The sequence below is a fragment of the Vigna umbellata genome, chromosome 5, assembly GCF_029865625.1.
Source record: "Vigna umbellata cultivar VRB3 chromosome 5, Vumbellata_1.0, whole genome shotgun sequence".
NCBI classification, from domain to species: Eukaryota; Viridiplantae; Streptophyta; class Magnoliopsida; order Fabales; family Fabaceae; genus Vigna; species Vigna umbellata.
This window is the reverse complement of record NC_142169.1, coordinates 56,133,388-56,157,103: the sequence shown is the minus strand read 5'-3', so window position 1 is coordinate 56,157,103 and position 23,716 is coordinate 56,133,388. Positions and strand designations below refer to the sequence as shown.

General features: G+C 32.2%; 4 protein-coding genes across 6 annotated transcripts; 1 reads left to right on the top strand and 3 right to left on the bottom strand.

Moving 5' to 3' along the window:
• Positions 1-5,935: 5,935 nt before the first annotated feature.
• Positions 5,936-8,031, top strand: LOC124841457 (protein OCTOPUS-like). Its single transcript, XM_047317738.2, has one exon. It carries the CDS (start codon positions 6,033-6,035, stop codon positions 7,629-7,631), a length of 1,599 nt encoding a protein of 532 aa, XP_047173694.1. The 5' UTR covers positions 5,936-6,032; the 3' UTR covers positions 7,632-8,031.
• A 931-nt stretch (positions 8,032-8,962) lies between these two features.
• On the bottom strand, positions 8,963-9,442 carry LOC124841455 (zinc finger CCCH domain-containing protein 66-like). Its single transcript, XM_047317735.2, has one exon. It carries the CDS (start codon positions 9,440-9,442, stop codon positions 8,963-8,965), a length of 480 nt encoding a protein of 159 aa, XP_047173691.2.
• Positions 9,443-11,509: 2,067 nt separating this feature from the next.
• On the bottom strand, positions 11,510-12,609 carry LOC124841459 (uncharacterized). The gene is made up of 2 exons (XM_047317740.2): positions 12,426-12,609; positions 11,510-12,278 (listed from the first exon to the last, which is right to left on the bottom strand). Exons 1-2 carry the CDS (start codon positions 12,457-12,459, stop codon positions 11,872-11,874), a joined length of 441 nt encoding a protein of 146 aa, XP_047173696.1. The 5' UTR covers positions 12,460-12,609; the 3' UTR covers positions 11,510-11,871.
• Positions 12,610-17,878: 5,269 nt separating this feature from the next.
• Positions 17,879-21,378, bottom strand: LOC124841454 (protein NRT1/ PTR FAMILY 8.2-like). 3 transcript variants are annotated; one of them, XM_088091729.1, is made up of 5 exons: positions 21,259-21,378; positions 20,576-20,751; positions 20,263-20,480; positions 19,375-19,928; positions 17,879-18,940 (listed from the first exon to the last, which is right to left on the bottom strand). In XM_088091729.1, the coding sequence occupies exons 2-5, from the start codon at positions 20,679-20,681 to the stop codon at positions 18,106-18,108; spliced, it is 1,713 nt and encodes a 570-aa protein (XP_087947855.1). In that variant the 5' UTR covers positions 20,682-20,751; positions 21,259-21,378; the 3' UTR covers positions 17,879-18,105. The 3 variants fall into 3 exon arrangements, with proteins under 3 accessions (XP_087947855.1, XP_087947853.1, XP_087947854.1); XM_088091727.1 differs by having other exon boundaries at positions 21,155-21,280; XM_088091728.1 differs by lacking the exon at positions 21,259-21,378 and adding an exon at positions 21,092-21,245.
• Between the last annotated feature and the right edge of the window lie 2,338 nt (positions 21,379-23,716).

Genomic DNA, 23,716 nt, shown 5'->3' with positions numbered 1-23,716 from the left:
AAATTTTAGGAAAAGTCGAATTTAACTTTAACTTGCTTAAACAGATATAACAGTAATAATAATAATAAAGATACTTTAAATAATAAGTAATGATTATAAAAGTAACAATAGATATAATAATAAATAGATAAAATATGTAAAACTAACAATAAAATCATAAATAATTATTATAATATTAAAAATAACAAAATTCTGAAATAACAATAGTAATAAAAATAATAATGACAAAATTAAAAGTAATGATAATCAAAGTAAATTTATAAAATAATTAATATAAACAATAATACTTTTATTTTAATTTAATTTTATGATATTTTTTTTCTAGATTTTAAATGCATCGATAGGTATATAATTTCTAGTACAGATTACTTGTTTAACCCATGCAGGTATTAGGTGTAAATAGTTTATTTTAAATTCATTCTAAACACAAGGGTTAAAACCTAAAAAATAGTTTTAAAGTAGGGATGATTTTTAAAAGATGATACTTTATTTAAATAATAAAAAGTTAAAGTTAAATAGTTTTTTTTATTAATTGAATTTATTTTACAAAAAAAAATTGTTTTTTATATTTTTTTTTTCTAAACTTCTTTCGCACCTTTTCTTCTATGTTTCTAATCTTAATTAATTCTTTTGAAAGGCACCACATGAATGCTCACAGTAAAAAGCTCTACACACTTGTCTTATCAAAGTGAAGAACATAATAAATTCACCTTTTTCTCTTTTTGAGATTATGTTGCTCTTTGGGTTTGCATGCTATTTATCCTTTTTGAGGTTGTGTTGTTTTTTTGGTTTTGCATGTGAGATGTAAGATAATGCATGTTACTTAAAGGTGTTCTAAGCGAATCTTTGTTGTTTTTTTGATTATAGTGATATGTTTAAATATTTAATTAAAATTTTATTTGTCTAATTAAGTCATCCAAAGAGAAATAGAGTTGTAAAGAGTATTTTGTGAGTCAAAGAGATGTTTATTCAAGGTATTGAAAGTTAATTTATTCTTTGCATTTTTTGAAGGGAAATTTTTGAATGAGTAAACTTGTATTTAAATTTTTAATTTGATCTTTGGGTTGTGGAGGAGATTAAAATTGTAAAGTGGAATCTTTAACTTATAATAAGTCATTTTTATCAAGTTGGTTTGATTATGACTTGTTTATAAGAGGAACTCACCTTAGAGCTAAAGGAACCATCTAATGTGTCACTTTTTTTTTCAGGTTTGAGTTATGGAGGTTTTTATTTGGTGAGTCAAATTCTCGCTAAGCAAATCTCGAGTTTGGAAAAGGGTCATGGGAGACTTGCTACGAAAGCCAAATTTGAGTTTGATACAAAGTTAGGAAATGATTGATCGTTGGGTGTGTTTGCTCCTGTTAGGTGAATTTATCTACATTTTGTTCTAGTGCTTGACTCGTTGGGCAAGCCAAATAGTCATTGAGTAAGTGTTTTTCCAAATGTAACTCACCAAGTGAGTAATTGGACTTATTAAACAAGTTGATTTGATATTTGAACTGCTGTAGACAAATTTTTGAGTAAGTACTATTTTATGTAAATGTGATGGTTTTAAGAGAATCAAAGTATATAAATGGGATGAAATGGTTTGTCTAATGGTATGTATGTTAAATGAATTTGGTACTTTTAAGGAGAAGTGCAAGAATAGTTAGTGTTGTAATGCAAGAATTTATTTTTACATCAATCAATTTTTTTTACTCATTTTTCTTTATTTTAACTCTTTTCATGGTAATCCAATCAATATGATTTTTACTCTTTTTCTCTTTAATTTTCATCTTTTCTCATTCCCACGGATCTATTCTTAAATACAAAACCTAAGGTTTGTTAAAGTAAATGAATGTTGTACGTAAGATGAGAAGATAAGAATTGAGTGGGAGAAGTGGAGCATTATGTACACAATATCCAATAATCTAATTTCCAAAAGGTGTTTGGGAAATGAGCTACCTCTGTAGATTTCCAATAATTTTTGTTTTTGTTTTATCTTCTTACTCTTGTGCTTATTCAAATTAACAATGGTTTCCAAAGCATTATGGTTCCCACTCATTAGACAGCTGGAGGTGCAAATGATGTCCCCTAGTTGCTTCCTTTCTTTTTCCAATGTTTTTGCTTACATTAATGTAACACTAATCTCACAAATTATATTTAAAAATGGTTAACTATATATTCCTTCAATTTCTCTTGCCACTCCTAATTATGCTGTATTTTTTTAAAAAATTATTTATTTATTATTTATATAATAAATATCGTTTCTTTCTCAACACACCGAAGATATTCGAGAGTATATGTTTTGGATGGATTTTAAAATAGTGTATCCATAAATACTTTATAAATTTAATGATCTATGTTATTCATACTTTTTTTTGTCTTATTTTTTCACTTCTTGACTTTTGACCTTAAGCTAACAGAAACAAGTACATTACATACGTATTTTAACTTTTTATTCATTCGTATTTTTATTAAATAATTTAATATATTTTTTATAAGTTCTTTAAATAAAATATTAGTTATCTAAGCTAATTTTAGCACTTAATTTTGGCATACACATGCATGACCTTGTTTAATTTCTAATAATCGTTACAATAAAATTACTAATGAAATTCTACTCACAAAACAACATTCGTTAGTAAAATAATAATAGTTGATGAATTTTATCCACTGAAAATAATAATGGTTGATGAATTTTATCGACCGAAAAGAAAGTCAGAATAAAATATATTTACAAATTTTAATATTTTAATTATTGATTAAAAAAATACATTAATAATGAATTCATGGAAAGAATTAATTAAAAATTCACAATTTTATTATCCACGAATAGTTATACTGATAAATTTTATTAGTATTAAAGTTTTTGTTTTAGTTTTAACCATATCTTAGTCAAATTCTTCAATAAATTCACTATAATTCATTGATAAATTGATGTTAAGTTTCTAGTTAAATATAACAATATTTATTATAAGTTAAATCGAGATGAATGAGAATAATAGAAGAAAAGAAGAAAAAAAATGAAAAAAAAGAAAAGGAAGAGGATGAGAAGAAAAAGAAGGAGAAAAATGATTAAAGAAGACAAGCAAGTGAAGAATGAGGAGAAGAAAAAAAGGGGAGAAAGAAGAGGCGACAATAATGATAATATACTTAACTATAACAACAACAATGATGATGAGAAAGAAGGAAAAAGAAGAAGATAAGGAAGAAAAATAAGAAGGAAAAAAGGAAGAAGAAGAAAATGAGACCACCTAACGATATCTATCGACTATTTTATTATTGAAAAAATATACATAAGTAATTATCGATGAATATTTACTAATAGATAATTACCGCCATCACTAGTGCCTACTTCTATTCACATATTAATATATGATTACTACATAAAAGAAATAAAACAAACACAAAAAAGAAAGATAAGGATAAGCTAACACATTTAAAAGAAGAATATCAATATAACAACAACAAGAATTTATTATAAAGATTATTAAAACATATTTTTAAAATAAAAATTAGTTTTTATCTTATTTTTTCTCAATTTTTCTTTACAACTAAGCGTACAATCTCTATCAAAACTAGTCTTGGTATAATCTTATTTCATTCCAACCATAACACTATAACTTTCAAGGCTTAAACAAACTCTCAAGTTATTTCATTTAATGAACATTCTTAATAATAAGAGCTCAAAATAATTAACATTAATCAAAATCAGCCATCAACATTATTCCCCACACGTCTATCCAACCAACATTCAAATCACAATTTCAATTGGCTCAAAACAACAACATACATATAAAAGTTGTTTCCGAAAGACTAATGTATTGAATAGATTCGTGAGACTTTGCTCCTATCACACTCACTTCCAAATTATAAATATTATAATCACATCCAGAATCTCATGTTCTTCAACAATTCATGATAGGGTTAACTTCACTTGCTTAGTGAGTATGATCCTCTTTCATAACATACTGCTTATTTTGTGAAGTTTTTGTTTACTCTTACCACCTAGTTATCTATTTTTATGTGAATTGGATATTAGTAAAGTGAAAATAGTATCAGATAAAAACATTCAATACACTTTGACATACATACAACTAATAGCATTTCTCTTGAAAATAACTACTCTGACCTGTACTCATAATATCAAGTCAACTTTAATTCATAAGATTCTATATTTACAAACCATAACCATTCACAAAAATTTCTTAGTGCAATAGATCCACCGCCCAGGCTATACAAACAAAGTTTTCTGTATTAATCCCACCCAATGTTATGCAAGGACCTCCAGACACAACTAAGACAATGGATCACTATTAAAAATCTAACCCAACGGCACACCAAGCATGTATGTGGTAGCAAGTCAAACGCTAACTTTTATACAATTTTCAAAGTGGCACCCAATGGTCAGAACCTAGCACCCAATCGTGCATACATAAACAAAAAACGAAAATGGGTCTCAAACTTTTACTTTGCTAAGTTCCAATAGCACAAAACACTAATATCAAACTATATAAATTTAGATTTAGTGACAATATCAATTTAAATGCATTCACACACTAAATAATATTATCTACCAATCTTGTAAATTATAATGCATAGAAGTCATTCTAAAGCTCTTTACCATTTAAAACTATCATACAATACAATGATTCTCAAATCAATTCAAATATCACTGGAGTAGAAAACCATAACCCAACCATCCTAATACCATTTCTATTTCTACAATACATTTAATTCAAATATCACAAGAACAATTCAAATACATCAAACTACTCAAAACCCAACCTTTATGAAAAAATATGTTCAACCATAACCCAACTCTCTCATTACCATTTCTATTGTACTTTTTCCACATTACTCAATAAAAAACAAAACAAAAATTCTTTTTTTTCCCAATTTCAAACTTCTAACATTAACTTTTCTTTATCAATTTGACCTTTAAATAATTCTACATATCTTCAATCTCCCAGTCACAATTACAATGAAATCTAATAATTCACAATCATAATACACATACCCTAGATTATCAATCCTACATTTCCATTTGTATAATTATAAATACAAATAAAAATTTGACGATGTAATTAGCTTCCCTTACCTTAATGTGAGTTCCTAAAACAAACCAATTCTTACACAATTTCTCTTTGATTTTCTCTTTCTACACACACAATAAGGCCAAACAAAAATCAAAATGTGATTCTAAGATTGCAAATGAATGGAATATCATTTAGAAGATAGAAAAATAGAATATAACTGATTAAAGGCTACATGCAAGGTGGAAAATAAATTGATTCAAAGCAAAAAAGTAAAAATTGAACTTATTATATTTCAAAATTCAATTGGCAAAAATACTCTTTAGCTCCTGAATTTTTTTATGACAAAGTTTGATTTTGAAAATGATAAAAGATTGGGATGACAATTAGAATAGAAAAGAGAGGCAAAAAAGAAATAAAGCCCACGAGAGAAAAAGAAAAGAAAAGTAATTTTTTTTATATATATATATGGATCTATTGATGACTTATAGCGATTCAATAACATGTGAAATAAATGTCCAACAAACAAAAATTTCACTAAAATAAATTAATTCATAACTCTAATACCATGTTAGAAGGTAGACTTTAAATCTAAATTAACCTACTTGTAAAATAGGATATGCATCCATATATATATTCTAAATTACTCGAGATTTTCAACCATAAAAAAATAAATAAATACATTATAAGTTTTATTTTTATAAAGAGAATGAAAAAAGAAATTATTTCTTAAAATAATAAATCCATTCACAAGCAGTAAATTTGTATACTATATTTTAAATATTAGAAAATTTGATATTTAGTAGTTATACTTAATGGGATTAGAGAATCTAATATAGGTATGAAATCAAGTTAAATTAATTAAAAAAAGGGTCGAAAACATTAATATCTAAGATTATATAGTATGAGTGGAAGGTGGGAAACCAAGGTGAGTGGCTTTCACTTTTCGCGGTACCATAACTAACCTAACATGATCCCACCACAATTCCTTCTACACTTTTTTCACACTCACTCATGACTACCAAAACGCACCGTTTTACTACCTGTTACCGTCATCCTTTCACACCTGTCACCGGTTTCTGTGCCTCCTGTCTCCGCGAACGCCTCGCCGGCATCGATTCCTCCCCCTCCTCGCCGGACCTCCGCCGCACTAAGTCCTTCTCCGACCGTACAGCCGGCGCTATCTCCTCCGCCGCCGCCCCGGAGCCCCGCCGCAGGTCCTGCGAGGTCCGACTGCCGCAGCCGGTTGGCTCGCTGTCGGACCTCTTCAATCGCGACTACAAGAGCAAGAAGCCAACGAATCGGAACGCCGACATCCGTTCCGAAAGTGCTGGCGTCGGAATCGAAGAGAGCGAGCGCGGCGAGGCGGTTAGGGTTTCTGGCGATGAAGACGGGGAGGGGAAGACGATGAAGGAGTTCATAGATCTCGAATTTCGGAGCAGGAAGGGCGCGGGGAGAGATTTCAAAGACATCGCAGCGAGTTTTCGCGGCGCGGCTTCCGAATTCAGCAAGCGATTGATAAAATGGAAACGGAAGCTGAATCCGAAGAGAAACCACCGCCACAGCGACGTCGCCGGCGCCGACTTTTGTTCGGTCGAAAAACTAGGGTTTAAGTCGTTGCAGGAGACGCAATCGGAGGTTGGAGAGTACGGTTTCGCGTTAGGTAGAAGATCGTGCGACACTGATCCGAGGTTATCCGTTGACAATTCGCGGTTTTCGTTCGAAGCTCCTAGAGCTTCCTGGGATGGTTATTTGATTGGGAAAGCATACCCTAGGGTTTCCCCCATGGTTCGTGTTGGTGATAGGGTTTTGGTCGAGGAAGAAGAAGAGGGAGACGTGAGTTTGGAGAATGGTGAAGAATGCTGTCCTGGTGGTTCTGCTCAGACGAAGCATTACTATTCCGATTGGCATAGGAGGAGGAGGAGTTTTGATAGATCAAATTCTCGTAGGAAGTCGATAATGGGAGACGTTGATGAATTGAGAGTGATATCTAATGCTAAGGTTTCTCCAGCTACAACTGAGTTGTTCTATGGGGCGAAGGTGTTGATCACTGAGAATGGTTTGAGGGATATGAATTTGAAATCGTCTGATAGTGTAATGGGGTCTGGTTCCAAGGTTGATGCTTGTGATGTTGCAATTGAGGATGGGCAACAGGGATTGAACAAGTTTCACAAGTGGGGTAGGTTATGGAGTAAATTGGGGTTATTGCAGAGGAGAAGGGAAGATATGTTGGGAGAAGGTGATTACGGTGGTGGGGATGTGGTTAATAAGCCACTTGCAGAGTCTTGGCAGAAGCTGAGGAGGGTGGTTAACGGTCAAGCGAGTGAGTCAGTTAGCCAGAAGCTTATTCGTAGCTATAGTGTTAGTTGTGGAAATCCTTGTAGAACTTCAGGCTTAGTCAATGGCTTTGGGGGTTCTGCGACTAAAGGCCATGTTTTGAATGGAAGGCAGAAGTTTATGCTTCAGAAAAACCGGAGTATTAGGTATTCACCAAGTAATGTTGACAGTGGCTTGTTAAGGTTCTATTTGACACCGTTGAAAAGCTATAGGCGAAGCAGGTCTGCAAAGGGTAGCTTAAAGAATTCAAATTCAACGGCCAGAAGTTTCTTCTGAGGCGGTAACTCATTGAAGTGTATCTGGGCTGTAAAAACATATATAATGAAATTGATTTTTGTCCTTGATACAAAGTACTTCACATTGTTAGAAAACATAACATTGGAAAGATAATCAGACTGGTTGTAATTGTTCTGATGTTGGTAGCAGAATAAAAACATTTATAATAGTAATCTTACAGTAATTTTTGACTGCATCACCCTTTCGAATGAAGTAGTCTGCTTTCAAATGTAGTCAAGACGTAGGCAAAGTTTGTAAAGCCTCTCAGATAGCAGAGAGTATTAATTTTTTTCCTCCAATTTGTGGTTCAACTATGCAATTGCTATGGATGCATGAAGAAGTAAAAGCTCTTGTAAATCTATATAACTGCTATGATTATCAGCCAAATTTCTTTATTCTATTATGTAGCTTTTCTCTTTATTTTAAATTAAATTTATAGGCTTTAAATGAATAAATGTTCTTATTCTTGTTGTATGAAATTGGGATTAGAATAAACGATTGGGATTAAGGCTTTATATCTCTTGATGTAATAGTGAGGGATGATTATGATAGTTTCAGACTACCTATTTAACATCTGATTAACCTGAAATTAACATTGGTTAGAATAAATATGAGTTTTCTGTTATATAGATTGTCGTCACAAAAAGATGACTAGAGGTGTTCACCCTATTTCAGCTCATCGTCATTGAATTATTATAATCGTGTGTTAGTGCCATCTCCCTTCTAAATTCCGTTTCGCATTGAATTTATATGGTGCTTGGATATTGGTTTGAAACGGGCTTAAACTAGAATTTACGACAAGGTCTTTTCACGTTTCATTTTACTGTAACGGTTTGGATTTAGTAATCTGGCTTCATGACTTACGATGTCAGGTTGTGTGAGGAAAGGTTTCGGACAGATTTATGAAGTTGTTTTATATTCACTCCACGGGTCTTTTTCATGATTTAGAATACTTATCTTTATTTCTCCATCCCTGGTTCATTCTTTACAGTGAAACTAGATTTAAAAGCACGAGTGACAGTGACAATGAAAATAATAAAATAGATATTCATGAATTAATTATAAAATAATTTGGACAGATAGAATATTTTGCGGTTTAATACCTATTTTGGTCCCTCTTTTTGTAGGGTCTGTTCAAAGTTGTCCTCTTTTTTTTTCAAAAGTTCACTAACATCTTACTTCTCGCAAAAACGATGCACGTTAGTCCTTTTTGGTTACGGCGTTAAAAAGACTAACGGCACAGCTGTCCAGCTGACAAAAAACTGATGAGTTGTACAGTTTTGGTTGACGTGTTAAATTGAATTGTTTATTCATCCTGAAAGCAAAAGGATTCATTGCTTATTTAGCTCATCTCCATTTATGGTCCAATCAAGTTTTCCATCAGGTGAGCCCCAGTTAGTGAAAGTAGAGACCTTTGGAGAAGGAACCTCAGAATGATGGTCCACCATGCTTCGCTCGATAAAGCTATGGCTACGCTTAACAAAGGCAGCAGCTCTTGGATTCAAAGCCATCGAGGCTCCTTCAGCAGATGAATCAACCCTGAAGGATCTTGATCCAACCATGTTTGAGGTGGAAAGGCCCGAGGAATAGCCCCCCAGCTGCTGGTTCATATTTGAACGCATTTGAATTCCAGTTGGAGATTGTAACTGAGGTCCTGCAACATCAAGTGAGATTCCATGGAATTTAGACAAAATTGATTGTTCAAGAGATCCAAAGCTATCATCAAGGTTTGATGGCTTCACCCCTAAAAGCCTGTTTAACTCCCCAATGTGATCACTCATAGAAACACCAAAAGATGGACTATTAGGCATGGAATTTTTCTAGTTAGGAGAGGAAAGACCAGACATGTCATCCATCATCAGCTGTTGTCTACGCCGATGAGCTTCCAGTCCAAGCAGTTCAAAATCCAAATCAATGTCTCTTGCCGTTGAAGCAGTCTTCAATTTGCTTTTGGGAGCAGCAGGGTGGGGAGCCGCAGGAGGGATTTGTCGCCCCTCCCTACATTGTATTTCTAAACTGTTTGTTTGTTTTGAGTGCGTAAGGGCAGGGAGATAGGGCACGGCGTAGTAGCGCAGAGGGGAAAAGGGAATTAGGGTTTGAGTGGAAAGGGGACTGCCACGTGGCAGTCTCTTATTAGCTGAACTTGCCAACTAATTGGACTAATTGGACATGTCATTTAATTTTGGCCAGCAGAGCAACTTTGCCGTTAGTTTTTTAATGCCGTAAGCAAAAAGGATCCACTTAAACTGTTTTTGCGAAAAGTAGGATGTTAGTGAACTTTTAAAAAAAGGGAGGACAACTTTGAACAGACCCTACAAAAAGAGGGACCAAAATAGGTATTAAACCAATATTTTGCACTTGTAGGCATTATTTATATTAAACCCAATTTTAGTTCACGGGATTCAAAATAAAATCATGTAATTAAATGTATACATTGTGTTGAATGGCCAGAAACTATTCATTGTGCATCCCTTATCAAATAATTCATATTTGTATATATTTTAGGTTTAATGTCTAGGTAGATCCCTATTTTGGTTCGGAATCTCAAATAGATTTTTTTTCTTTTTGACGTCTCAATTGGGTCATTGTTTTTGTAAAATTGAAGCAATTAGAGGCCTGTCGACCATTTAAATTTGGGTTACGTGGTCAGTGTATACATTAATTACACGTGGCATTAAAAACGAGTTTTATATTAAACATTTTGAATGCACAGAGGTGAAATCAGTTTTAGGGAAGGGCAAAGTAGGAAAATTAAAAAATTTAAGTGCAGCCCCCTTTAATTCAGAAATGCAAATGAGATTGGAGAAAAAAATTAGGATTGTGAGGGAAACAATCGTGTTCTTTCTTTCTTTGTTCTTTACAGGGAGAAGGAGGATTGTTGTTCAGATGCATGGAAATCCGAGTTGGGACTTGGGGTGTTTGATTTCCCATGGCTGAAAGATGATGTGAGATGTAAATCAGAGGAGTACTTTTTGGATTTGAAAGACAATTTCTCATTGTTGCTAGAAGAAGAAGACATGTCTTGGAAAGGTAATTCTAGTGTTGATTTGTTGAAGGCATATGGTTTGTTTGAGAGTCACATTGCATGGCAGCCATTTGAGATATACATTAATGGAGTTAGATGTAAAATATTTAATATATTAATTAGTCTCAGTCCCTCTCATTCTTCATCATTTTCTTCTTCTCTTTTTCCATTGTAATTTAAATCCCTTCCTTTCTACATGGATATCTGGAAGACATTGTCACTTTCCATTCATTGTCCAAATTAAATTACATGAACTATGTTATCAGTTAAATCTAGAGCTCATACTATACCCAAATGCATGCCACGTGTGATTAATGTATACACTGACCATGTCACGTAACCCAAACTTAAACGGCTGTTTGTGCAATTTGACGGCAGACCTCTAATTGATTAAATTTTATAAAAACAAGGATCAATTGAGATGTTGAAAAGAAAAGAGACCTATATTTTAAAAGAAGATATGTGTTAATTTGGATGTTAAATAATTTTGAATTGAGAAGAAGGATCGAAGGAGTTTTCAGACTTAATCAAATGAGCACTTCAGTTGTTGGGTGATGGAAGAGTCTCTTGGTTAGAAGACCCCTGAAATTAAATATGCAATCATTCCTAATGTGCTGTCAACTCCCCCCTCATACATTCAATTCAACGACTTCTATAAATTTCGGTTAAAAATGTGGTCGGACTTCTATACATTTGATTGTTGTTTATGTGTGCATTGTTATGGTACACTTTCTATAATATTCTGTGATAATAAGATATTTTTAATTAATAATCTTCTAAAAAGTTATATGTTTCGCTTGAATTTCAATCTTTCAGTTATGTTTGCATTGAATGACAATTTTACAACTTTGCATAAATTGTAATAGGAAAAACTTTATTAATAAAACAAGATAGAATTACCAAAATTACTCAACTTGATTTAACACTGACAATGTCAAAATAAAACACGACAAGATAACTACAATAATAAGCCTAACACAAGGGAAATTCCTTGGGCAAACACAGACATACCAACCAACGAAGATGAACAGACTGATTATTCCTTCCTTTTATCATCATTCAGAGTTTTATCAAACACTTTACAATCAAAATGCCACTTACTTATTTACCATGCAGCATACATAAGATTCCTAACACGTACTTCAACTACAGCCTCAGAATCAGTTCATGTATCATGGGAATGACATTGGCATTCATTCACTGTAAAGCGTACAGTTATTCAACATCAAAACCCTTCTTCTTTAGTTCAGTTGCGACCTCATTCTTCAGTCTCAACCACAGCTTCTGAGCTTCCTCATCAAAATTCTTGTTCTGCGTCTCCTTCTGGTTATTATAGTTCCCATCCTTATCACTCTTATCCATCCCTTTTGGACTAAAAGCGTCTCCAATCATCCTTCCCTTGCTGATGAAATCCTTCAATGCTTCTTCGTGCTCCTTCAGCCTTGGCTCCAGTTTCCCCCACCCCAGTGATGAATTATCAGTGTAGAGCCACATGGCCCCAAGCACGGCATAGGTGCAAAGCAAGCCCTTTCCAACATGTTTCAAAAAGTAGTAGTCTTCTCTTTCCAACCCAATGTTTTTTAGGTATTTCTTGGAGTTCATAGAACTCAGCACATGAAAACCTGCATTCAAAGATAAGTATATAAAGAATATGCAATGTAACAAAAAGAGAAGTTTGAGTTTCTGTTTCAAACATTTCATCAAACAGCTGATGAGCAAAACATGGGTTCCAATGAAACTTCAAACTTCATAGAACATAAGAAAGGTACCTGTTTTGGGGTCCCGAAAAAGCTTACGGAACATTGTAAAAGTTAAATTTTGATAAATGTGTTTGATTTGGGGTGTTTATTTGTCGATGATAACTTTCAGAATGAAAAGCTGACAATAAAGATTCTTTGGTTGTGGTTGACAATTTCATTTAACATTGAATCTAATGTAAACAACTAAACACGTTGAATTTTGATTTTTTTTCTTAAAATAATGTATTTTGGAAAACAAATTCTCCAAATCCGGAAGACCGAATTTCGAGAAATTTTCTAGCTTATTTTGTTTTTATAGAAAAACTAAAAGAACTAAAATATATTTTCTTAAAAAGCAGGAAAAATTAAAAATAAAATTAAAATCTGAGTAAAATAATTAAGTAAATAATGAAACTAAATTATACTTATTTCGAAAGGAAAAACAAACAAAATATAATTTAAGAATAAGTAATTTTTTTATTTTATAATATAATTTGTAATGATCTAAAAAATAATTTAAAATTAACGATGATTTTTAAAAGATGATTCAATTATTTTATTGATAAAAAGTCAATGATACAAATAAAAATTTTATTAAACGAGTTTCATATGAAAACAACCATATTTTTTTCTGATTTTTTTTTACTTTTTTTTTCAATTCTCTCTTCATTATTTTAAAAATAAAAAATAAAAAATAAAAAATAAAAGAACTGATCGTAAGAGATAGTTTTAATCATTCATCCGATAAAAATAAAAAATATATAATTTTTTGTGTTTATTTAAGATCAATTGTTATTTTGAGTTGTATTTGACTCAAAATATCTCAAAGTGAAACTCTCTTTGTTTGTAATCATAACAATATACTTAGATTTTCTTTTAGAGTTTTATTTGTATACGAGGAATGGAGCTCTAAAAAATAACCTTGAGTTAGAGAGTTTTCTTCTAAAAGCAAGGGGAAGTCTATAATTTTTATTTTACTCAAGTGTAAATATAAATATGTGTGTGATATGTGCAAGTGAGTGAATTGAATGATTTCTTAGTTGGCTTGTCATATGTGATGAAGTGATTTAATTGGTTGATAAGTGATCTCTGTATGCATTAATAAAATTTGATTAAGACTTTTTGATTGTTTGTCTTAGTAAGAAAAATGATTTTTTAAGTATGATGTTATCAAATTGGATGAATGGTACTATATAAGGATATTTTGAGTCAAATATTACTTATTTTAAGGATTGAAGACGGGATAAATTGCTCACATAGATCGTTGGACCAATTTGATATACACAAAAGTTGGAAATTTGATATTTGGTATGGTGTTGGGTGCCACTTAGGTACTGGTAGGTGCCCTTTTGACAATGAGTTTCAGGGGTTCCTAGCATTATATGCCACATAAAAACCATTGGGTGCTCACTTGGCACTAAACTCTATAGATTTGGGGTGTTGGGCGTTACAGGGACCATTAAACCCTCATTTAATAGAGAGCTTCAGTGGTCTCGATGTTGGGCTATGACTTATTGGTGCGGGTGGCAATGGACTGACGCTAAGCACTTGTTCTCATGCTGAACGTGAGTGTGCTCTATAAAAAGATTTTGAAATTGGAAGAAAAATATTTTTTATAATCTATGAATGTTATTATGTTTGTTTGTGACATGAACGAGGGTAACTCAAAGGAGAATTACTTCATTATTCAAGTGTTAGGGTATGCTTTGAGTGAGAGTACCGATTGATAAGTTATCCTATCTCTACTAAACTAAAATTGGAGTTAAGGTGGAGAGAGTTTAAAGAGGTTTCTATAATGAGACTTTGGTTTGAAAGAGAACAAGTGTAACTATGCTTACATTTGAAATAATAACCTTCTCATGATAGATGTGAGTTAAGTGGAACCACAACAATTATTTTTTCTCAAATCTACTACAAAGAATTATATGATAGATGTATGACTTCATACGTATTTAATTCAATACATGTTTTTCAAAAAATTGAGTCTAAATAATGTCAATTCCTAAAAAATTGCTTGTTCTTGATTGAATGATTATATGTAAAATGTATGTGTAACATCCCAGATTATATAGAAGTATATAACATAGTAAGTCCACATTTAAATAAAAGAGATCAGTTAGAGTAGCCTGTAAATAAAGTTGTTAAGCTTACAGCCATCCCAAATATGAGTCGTAATTTAAAACTTAAACGTAAATAGAGTATTTCAAAAGGATAGGAATCACAGAGAAATCCTTAACAACTAAATAGTAATCCAAAGTACAAGAAATACTAAGAGAATCCTAAGGAGACTAAGCAGCAACATCATCTTCCTCCAAAGCCTGCTCCAAAGGCACCTCGTCCGCTTCTGCTCACATCCAAGTGGATGATCATTGCAAAAGAAAAACATACCCAAGCAAACACAAACACACAGACAAGGGTGAGCTAGATATAAAAATCATGTTATAACATCCACACACAATATGCAAATAAAGACAGATACACCACACTTCACACACACGACTTGTTGCACTTAAACTTGACTCGTCCGGACTTAGAATGATTGTCGAGCTATGGCGGGTTATGCACTCGTGGTGGCCTCAATTGCTTTGCAAAGCCATTGCCAATGAGTTTCACCCTACCACACTCACGAGGTTAGTCCGTTATCACTCACCTTGGGCCATACTGGAAGCACCCAAGACTAGGACCTCCTGTTACTCCTCACCACATGGATCAATCCTCTCTACTTGAGAATGAAAGAACATTGGAGCGTCAGGAAAACCCCCAAGATTGAGCTACCATGCAAATCATTCTAAACATTAAGGGCACCACCATGTAACCTCCCTTTGAGATCCATGGAATTACGTCCATCAACCATACTTGTTACATTCAACCACCAAACATGTTTCATACCATCACATACTATTAGTTCAATAACATTACTACCATCATACTATGCATTTCAATCATTCCACACACTTGGTTCACCCAAAACAAGAGCAAAAGAGAAGACTGGACCCAAAAGGGTTCGCACAGCGCACCCTATTAGCAAGGCGAGACAAGATGATCTCGCACAACGCACCCCTAATTCGCCATGCGAATTAACTCGCAACATGCATTAGACTTTCAACCTCTCGCATAGCGCACCCAGGTCGCTATGCGAGAGCCTAGACAGAGACCAATCCCCCTAAAGCTCTAGCTATGCGCCCCACTCGCCTTTCGAATTAAATGGGCAGTAGTCGCAGACCACCACCAGTCGCATAGCGACAGGATTCGCCAGGCAAATCCACAAATAGAGAGCAGCACCCTCTGGTCATTCGTACAACGCACTAACTCGCATAACGAATGACTCAAACAGTTAGCACTCTCTACAGGGTCTTGCTATGCGAGACAGCTCGCATATCGAGTCTGCATAATCTGCAGAACGCAAATTATGTAGAATTATGCAACACACACACTTTACCAATTCTAGGCCCTTTTATCAATTTCTAACACCCCTAATTCATGTATTACACCTAATTACACTTGTCTAGATGATTATAAACGTTCCTACTACAATTCTAAAGTGATTTAGACTCAATTTCTATCCTAGAACACCAAAATCAACAACTTAGGGACCCAAACCCAATTCTAATACTTCTAACTCGTTTTAGACCATTTTGAGATTCGTAACAAGTCCAAATTGACCTATCTGAGCTACCCAAACAGCCCAAACACACCCACAATCTCCAGTACTCAAAGTCACTACCTCACTTCCTCTCATAGTGACCTAAGAACTATAGAAGCTCCAAATTTTCTATCCAACCAAGGTTATACAAATTTCACACTTCACTCACTTCCAACTGATCAATTATAACAATTCCAAACCCATCCAAATCAATTCCAAACATCACAACATAGTTTCATAGATTCACACACGATCATGACAGTACGTACCATTTCATACACTCAAAAACAGCAGAGTATTACATATTTCAGCACATGTATTGTTCATACAACCCATATAAAAGAAGCTAGCTCCCCTTACCTTGAAGTTGAGCAATACAACCCACTAGAATGCTCTAACAGTGCCCCTCACAGCGAGAACCCGAACAATGCCCGACTTAGAATCCGAAACTGATCGGATGGTTCTGAAGCTCTCTACGCTGCGAATGTTTTGGCGTCACCTAAACAAAAATCCAGTGGCTTAGTGAAGAGGGCTGGAAGAGAGAAGACAAAGATATGGTAGAGAGAAGACAGAGAAAATGAAGAACTGAGTTCTTAGAGAGAGAGAGAGTGGTGTGCTGGAGTTAATGGACCAAGAGGTTTGAAAAATCCTTTTTGTTTTAAGTCTAGTCCTATTAACTTAAGGCACTTCATTGGGCTCTATTTTCATGTCCTCACAGTATGACTGAATTATTAGAACTTGATTTAATTAGGATCTTTATAATAAAAATATGTGACATAATTTTATAAAAATAAACAAGTTTATCCTTATATATTGTTTATGTTTAGTTATCCACGTAGAATAATGTGATACACAATAGTATAAGAGAATGGAGTGCCCATAAATAAACGATAGAGATCAAAGAGATGCAATGTTGTCATGTATTTTGAAATTAAATGTATCTATATATGTATATTTTGGAATGTATATTCTTTTCACTTTTACAGTACTTTGAAGTATCTCCTTTTTGAAAATTAAACGAAAATTATGTATTTTTTTATTATCATTTCAAATAATCTTACTTTTTTAATGTATTATTTACGAAATCCTTTAAATTTTTAAGGTTCAATTATAGGAGATAATTATATATATATATATATATATATATATATATATATATATATATATATATATATATATATATATATATATATATATATATATATATATATATATATATATATATATATATATATATATATATATATATATATATATATATATATATATATATATATATATATATATATACACACACACACACACTAATACGTTTATCTTTTCTTTTATAATTTTCTTCTTTTTTCATGTTGTTTACTCTTTGTCAATGAAAGCTTAATTCTTAAAGTTTAATTCACAAAATTATGAGCATACATTTCCTTAAAATTTAGTTATAACTTAATTATAAACATACAATTTGAATTAAGTTTTAAATAGATTCTTTAACATTAATTTTTCTTTTAAGTTTAAATTTATGTTATAACTTGAGTTTCTCCTAATTGATAATTAGATCTAGATTATACTAAATAATAATTTAATTTGATTTGTATTATAATTGAATGTCGTGAGAATAGGAATGATATAAATCTCTAATTCTTAAATTCACTCTGTTTCACTCTAAAAGTAGGAAAAATATTGAAAACTTGAATAGAATAAAAATGCTCTATATCCTAAAATTTTATATCCTTTGATTTCAAAACACGGCAGTGATTAGTTTACTTAAATAAAACATGTTAGATATATAATTAACAAACAAATCAACTTTAAGTCTAATTTATGTTCACAAAATCAAAACCTGAACTGTAAGACTAGATTTGTACATTCATTAAAAAAGAAAAAATAAAGGTCAGAGAAATGATGAGAATGTTTAGACATAGCAATTTTCTTAAGCAGTGGTGATAATAAGAATTTTACAGAATTTTGAAAAGTTTAAAGGATTTGACAGATTACAGTGTGAAAATGAAACAGTGTTGGCAAAGAAGACTAGTAGAGAAGGAAACTTGCAATGTACAAGACTAAAGCAAGTTTTCAGCGTAGAGTTCCCACTGGTCTTTTGTAAGTATAAAACATGGAGACTATAAGGAATGCTATCAAGTTGAGAACACTTAGCAGTGCCAATAGCCAATAGAAATAATCTATGTGACCAAAGTTTAGGTTGTCAGGTATCCATCCTGGACTTCCATTCTTAGTACTAATCTTTGTCACAATTGTCACAAGTAGAGAGCTCAAGTACTGTCCAAAAGCCACTGTGAGGAGTGAGAGAGCAGAACAAAAACTTCTCATGGCATCAGGGGCTTGCTCATAGAAGAACTCCAACTGACCAATGAAATAAAACACTTCTGCACAACCTATCACAAAATATTGAGGAACCTGCCAAAATATTGTCATTGGTATCTCTTCAAGTTGATAGTAGTTGTGCCTTCTCACCATTTTAAGCCTTATGAGCTCCAATATAGCTGCAGCTACCATAGAAAATATGGATATGAAGAGCCCAACTCCCATTCTCTGGAGCTGAGTTAGGCCATTTCTGTGCCCAGTGAACTTTCTTGCAACTGGCACAATGATCTTGTCATACACTGGAACCCAAAATATGACACTGAGGGTGTCAAAGATAGAAAGGGAAGCTGGAGGGATTTTGAAACTGGAATTCCCAACATGAGTATTCATTGTTTGCCCTTGCAACACAAATAAGGTGCTCATCTGACCATACACTGTGGAAAATATGATGCCAGTTGCCCATACAGGAAGTAATCTCAAAATGGATTTTAGTTCTTCCACTTGAGTTACAGTGCAAAGTCTCCAAGGGTTTGCTGATGCTCCCACTTTATCTGATTGTCCTATCACTGCTGCTTTGTCCAAACACCTATTACACAATAAGAAAAGTGTATCAAATCAAATCTACGTTTTTCTTCAATCAGAGTTTAAAATTAATCTATAAAACAACAAAGATCACTGAAGTGAAACCATAGTTTTGATTAAACAACCACACCAGAAACACTCAAGATATAGTGTCTAGGTTCTATCTAATGTCTAATTGATTCAAGGAAACACTTGTGACAACCTTATATATATTGCAAGGATAATGTTTTCAACTTCTTAGGGAACAATTGCAAAACTAGCTGATCATAAGATTGTCATATTGTATTATGATTTCAAGTTAAATGCAATGAATTTGGACTAAAGCTTTGCCTTGTATACCATATAATGCAAGTGTGACATCAACATTGCTTCTGATTCTGAGTAAGCAAAAAAGAATTACTTGGTCGTCTAGAAATTTGCTGTGATTGCTTAATTTACCTTAACTCATTTGTGTGATCAAGCTTTCGGCTTCCTTTTATAGCAGATTCACCTTCATTAATCTCATATAGAAGAGACTTGTCAGAGGGTACTTCAACACGGTACTTTCTTATGGATGCTGTTACCACCTGACAGATTCTAGTGAGGGCGCTTCCTCCAGGCTTCTGATTCCTGTACAATCTAGTGCCTGAAAAGAAACTCACCACAGCAATTGCCATGGTTACAGCAGGAATTCCAAAGCCCCATCCCCACCCCACATTGTCTTGTATCCAGACTAAGAGAGAAGAAGCAATAAGAGCACCGATGTTGATTGAGAAATAGAACCAATTGAAGAAAGAACTCTTGTGTTCCTTCTCAACCGAATCAGTGTCATCAAACTGATCTGCTCCATAGGATGAGACACAAGGCTTAATCCCTCCAGTGCCAAGAGCAATAAGGTAAAGAGCTAGGAAGCAGATTGCACTGTCTAGAGTAGTAGCATGACACTTTTCCTCTCCATGACATGTTGGTTTCATGCCAGGAACTGATGCAGACAATGTCAAGAGTGTCATTCCCTATTGTAAATCAACAAGATTACCTTTTATTAGATGTTGTTTCACAGACTAGAACACACATTCTCAAAAATCTTAGATCAGTTTAAAAAATTATTTAAAGTTTTTATGCAGTGTCAAGTTTGGAAAAAACTATTACATGATTTAGAACCATCATTGTTTCTACCAATTTCTATCAAATACGTAATCAAAATTTTCATTTTACAAGATACAATCAATAGAACTTAATTATATATCACATAAATTATGTATCATATGAAAACTGGTCTAGATCAAGATATTCCTGACCATGTAATAAATTTTCCCAGTAAAAACAGGTTGAAGTGACCACACTCACAATAGCATATATTATTGAGAAAACTGCAATTGTCCAATATCTTCCGAGGTAGGAATCAGCCAAGAATGCTCCAATCAATGGTGTGATATAGCATGTTCCACTCCAATTAGAGACATTCTTAGAAGCAGTAGCACTGTGCTGATTTAGCCGATTCTTAAAATAAAGCACCAAGTTTGTGCTCATCCCATAATAAGCCAATCTCTCACAACATTCATTTCCTGTGAATAGAAGCTTAAAACGATAAATATTTCACACACAACATAATTCATACACATGTCATTCCACCTAGGACTTAAACAAACACAAAAAATACCTAAGATAAAGGGGCAGGCTCTCCAGGTTCCAGTTTCCTTTTTATTAGCTGGATTTCCACGGTAATCCACTGTTCCATCTTTGGTGTATATATCATCCTCTGCCATTGTGGTTCAACACTCGTCCACACTATTCGCTTGCACTTGCAACCAACCAAACAGCACAGAAATTGACAAACTGAAACAGCAACAACAGAGAATAACATATTACAAACAAAGGCCAAAATTGAACTCAAATTAAACAAAAAGACACTCTTTTTTGAGAATTCTCAGTTATAACTGCGCCTCAACACATTGCTGGTCTTTCTCTCAAGAACAAAAGGTTCCAGAAACCAGCTTTTGATTCTAATGTTTGGTTATATTCAGTCACTTAAAAAATAGAGCACTCTATTCAAGAATAACAGAAAGTTTCAAGATTCCAATTACATGAATCCATAAATCAGTAGAAGTTAAAAGAAAAGAACAACGAAAACAAAAAAGACTTTAAATTTGACTGCAAACCGCTGATAAAATCTCACAATGATAAACCCCAGATCAGAATTCAAAAGCAAAGCACGGAATCAAAGAAGCGCATCTCCAACCTTAAAAGTTGACAACTTTATCAAACATCATCCATCATTGGGCAAACCATACTGAATAACAATGTTTATATATATAGACACATTTCAAGTAGTAAAGAGGGCACCTTTTCTTGGTCTAGCTGCCCGGCACGAATGTTGTATAGGACAAAGATAGGGTACACACCCTGTTACACGTCTTTTTCTTTCACCGTAAGTTAAATTTATTAAAAATCATATAAAAATAAATAAAAAATATGAGATTTAAACAATTCATAATATTTAATATATGTTAATTAGTTTCTAAGAGTATTGCTATTATTCCTCATCAGTTACACGCCACAGAGTAATCTGCTGGAGACTGTTGACTTGTCTGACGTGTGATGTGATTAAAGAAAGATGCAATAAAAAAATCTTTAAAATGTGATTTTGGAATTTACCCTCTTTCAGCTACTAGGTACATAGCTCTCTGCAGAGAAAAATAAGGCAAAGTAGGACCTTAAATTCGCCATTTCTTCTAGCTTGACTTTTGGTTGCTCAGTTAAAAATAACTGTTCTACAGCTAATAATATCTTAAATCTGTTTTGAAAAACTGAAAGCAAATGAAAATGCTTGTTTGAGAAAAAAAATGGAAATTGGTTTCTATTTTGACTACCGTGGGAACAGATAGCTGCGGTGTTAGAAGCCAAAGCAAAACTCCCATTATTCTTTATATTATTATCAACATGTTTGCTTCTCAAAAGAAAAAATGGGTAGCAATTTGAGAAAGAAAAAAAGTTTCTTTTGGATAAGCATTCCCATTACTGTTTATAAAAAGTTATCATTTTTAAAAGAAAAATACTCATGGGAGTGTGTAGCAAAGGAGCTTCTTTTAGATAAGTGTTCCCACAATAATTACTCTAAAATATAAATCATTAAGATTTCAAATTCTCATATACATCATTAACAAACAATAGTATGTATTATGGAAACTAATAATGTTCTGAGTCAATAGAAATATAAAAGTAAAACATAAACATATATGATTTTCGTATGATTTGAAAAAGGAGAAATTGCACGAGTACTTATGTTTCCTCTTTTTTAAAATCGGTATTTATGTATTTTTATTGCATTTTAAATAAAAATGATAATCACATATTTTCTAGTTTTTTCATTAAACATTTTCATATTTATGCTATTAATAAAAGATATTCATTTTTTTTATATTTGTAAATTTAATATCTCTTTTGATTCTTGCATTTATAGTAATTATTTGATATTTTCCTTTAACTCTTTTTATTCAATATGCTATCAACATTTATTAAAATAAATCAATGTGATTTTTTAGATTGGTATTAAGAAAAAAATATTAAATAGTTATTTAGATACTAAGACCAAAAAAGGCATGAAGTCTATATTTTTAATAGAGTAATGTCTTTTTCCTTGTTTTACATAAAAATACCATATTAATTAAATTTAAATAATAATTAAAAAAGTTAAAAATTAAAACAGAATAAATATGAATATTACTATATTTATAAACAAAACTTGAATTGTGTTATTATTACGTGTTCAAGATATTATAAAAATTAATGTTTCAGTAAAATTGAAATTCTCTTATACAAATATAAAAAAAATTATATTTTTTAGAAGATATTATTTTAATATAAAAATCAATAAATAATTATAAAATGTATAATTGTATTTATTTACTTATATTGCATATACTATATACTATAACTGGTATTAATGTGAACATGGATGGTAGTTTCAACTTTCAATTCAACTAGTACAGATAACACGTCACTTTGAAAACGACACGGCAATACGTAACAGCAAAACAATGTGTACAAGACTCAAACTTCAAAGAAAGCTGTGGCCATGCTTGTAGAAAGAAGATTCTGAATATTCTTTCTTAACATGAAATAACTCTTAATTCATTTTAAACTCTTATTGGATTTTAACTCAAATACTGATAAAATCAGGTTTGAATAAATTTAATTAATACATAAAACTACGGGAAGACTTGGGACTCTTTTTTGCTTTCCACTCTATGCTTCTTTTTGCTTTTAGGAAATCCATTAAAGCATGAAATTTTACCATCTAATTCCAGTCATTTTGTAAAAGAAAAAACAAGTAATATGTTTTCAAATTTAATTTAATGATATAATAATAAAAATAATAACAAATGGAAAAGTATTGGTATAATCGAGTTCTTTTAAAACTTTCAAATTATATATATATATATATATATATATATATATATATATATATATATATATATATATATATATATATATATATATATATATATATATATATATATATATATATATTACCATATTTTAGTGTAAATTTTTTTTTAGTATTTCTTCTAAAAACAAGGTGGCAAAGCCTATGATACTATAGAAGGGATCGGGTGACGAATCTCTAAACTAACTAGAGAGTATGGAAGATGAATATATAAGTAACACATTTAATGTAGATGTGTTTTTTAGGTAAATTTACTTTTATATATATATATATATATATATATATATATATATATATATATATATATATATATATATATATATATATATTAATTGGACTTTGTCTAATGTTGAT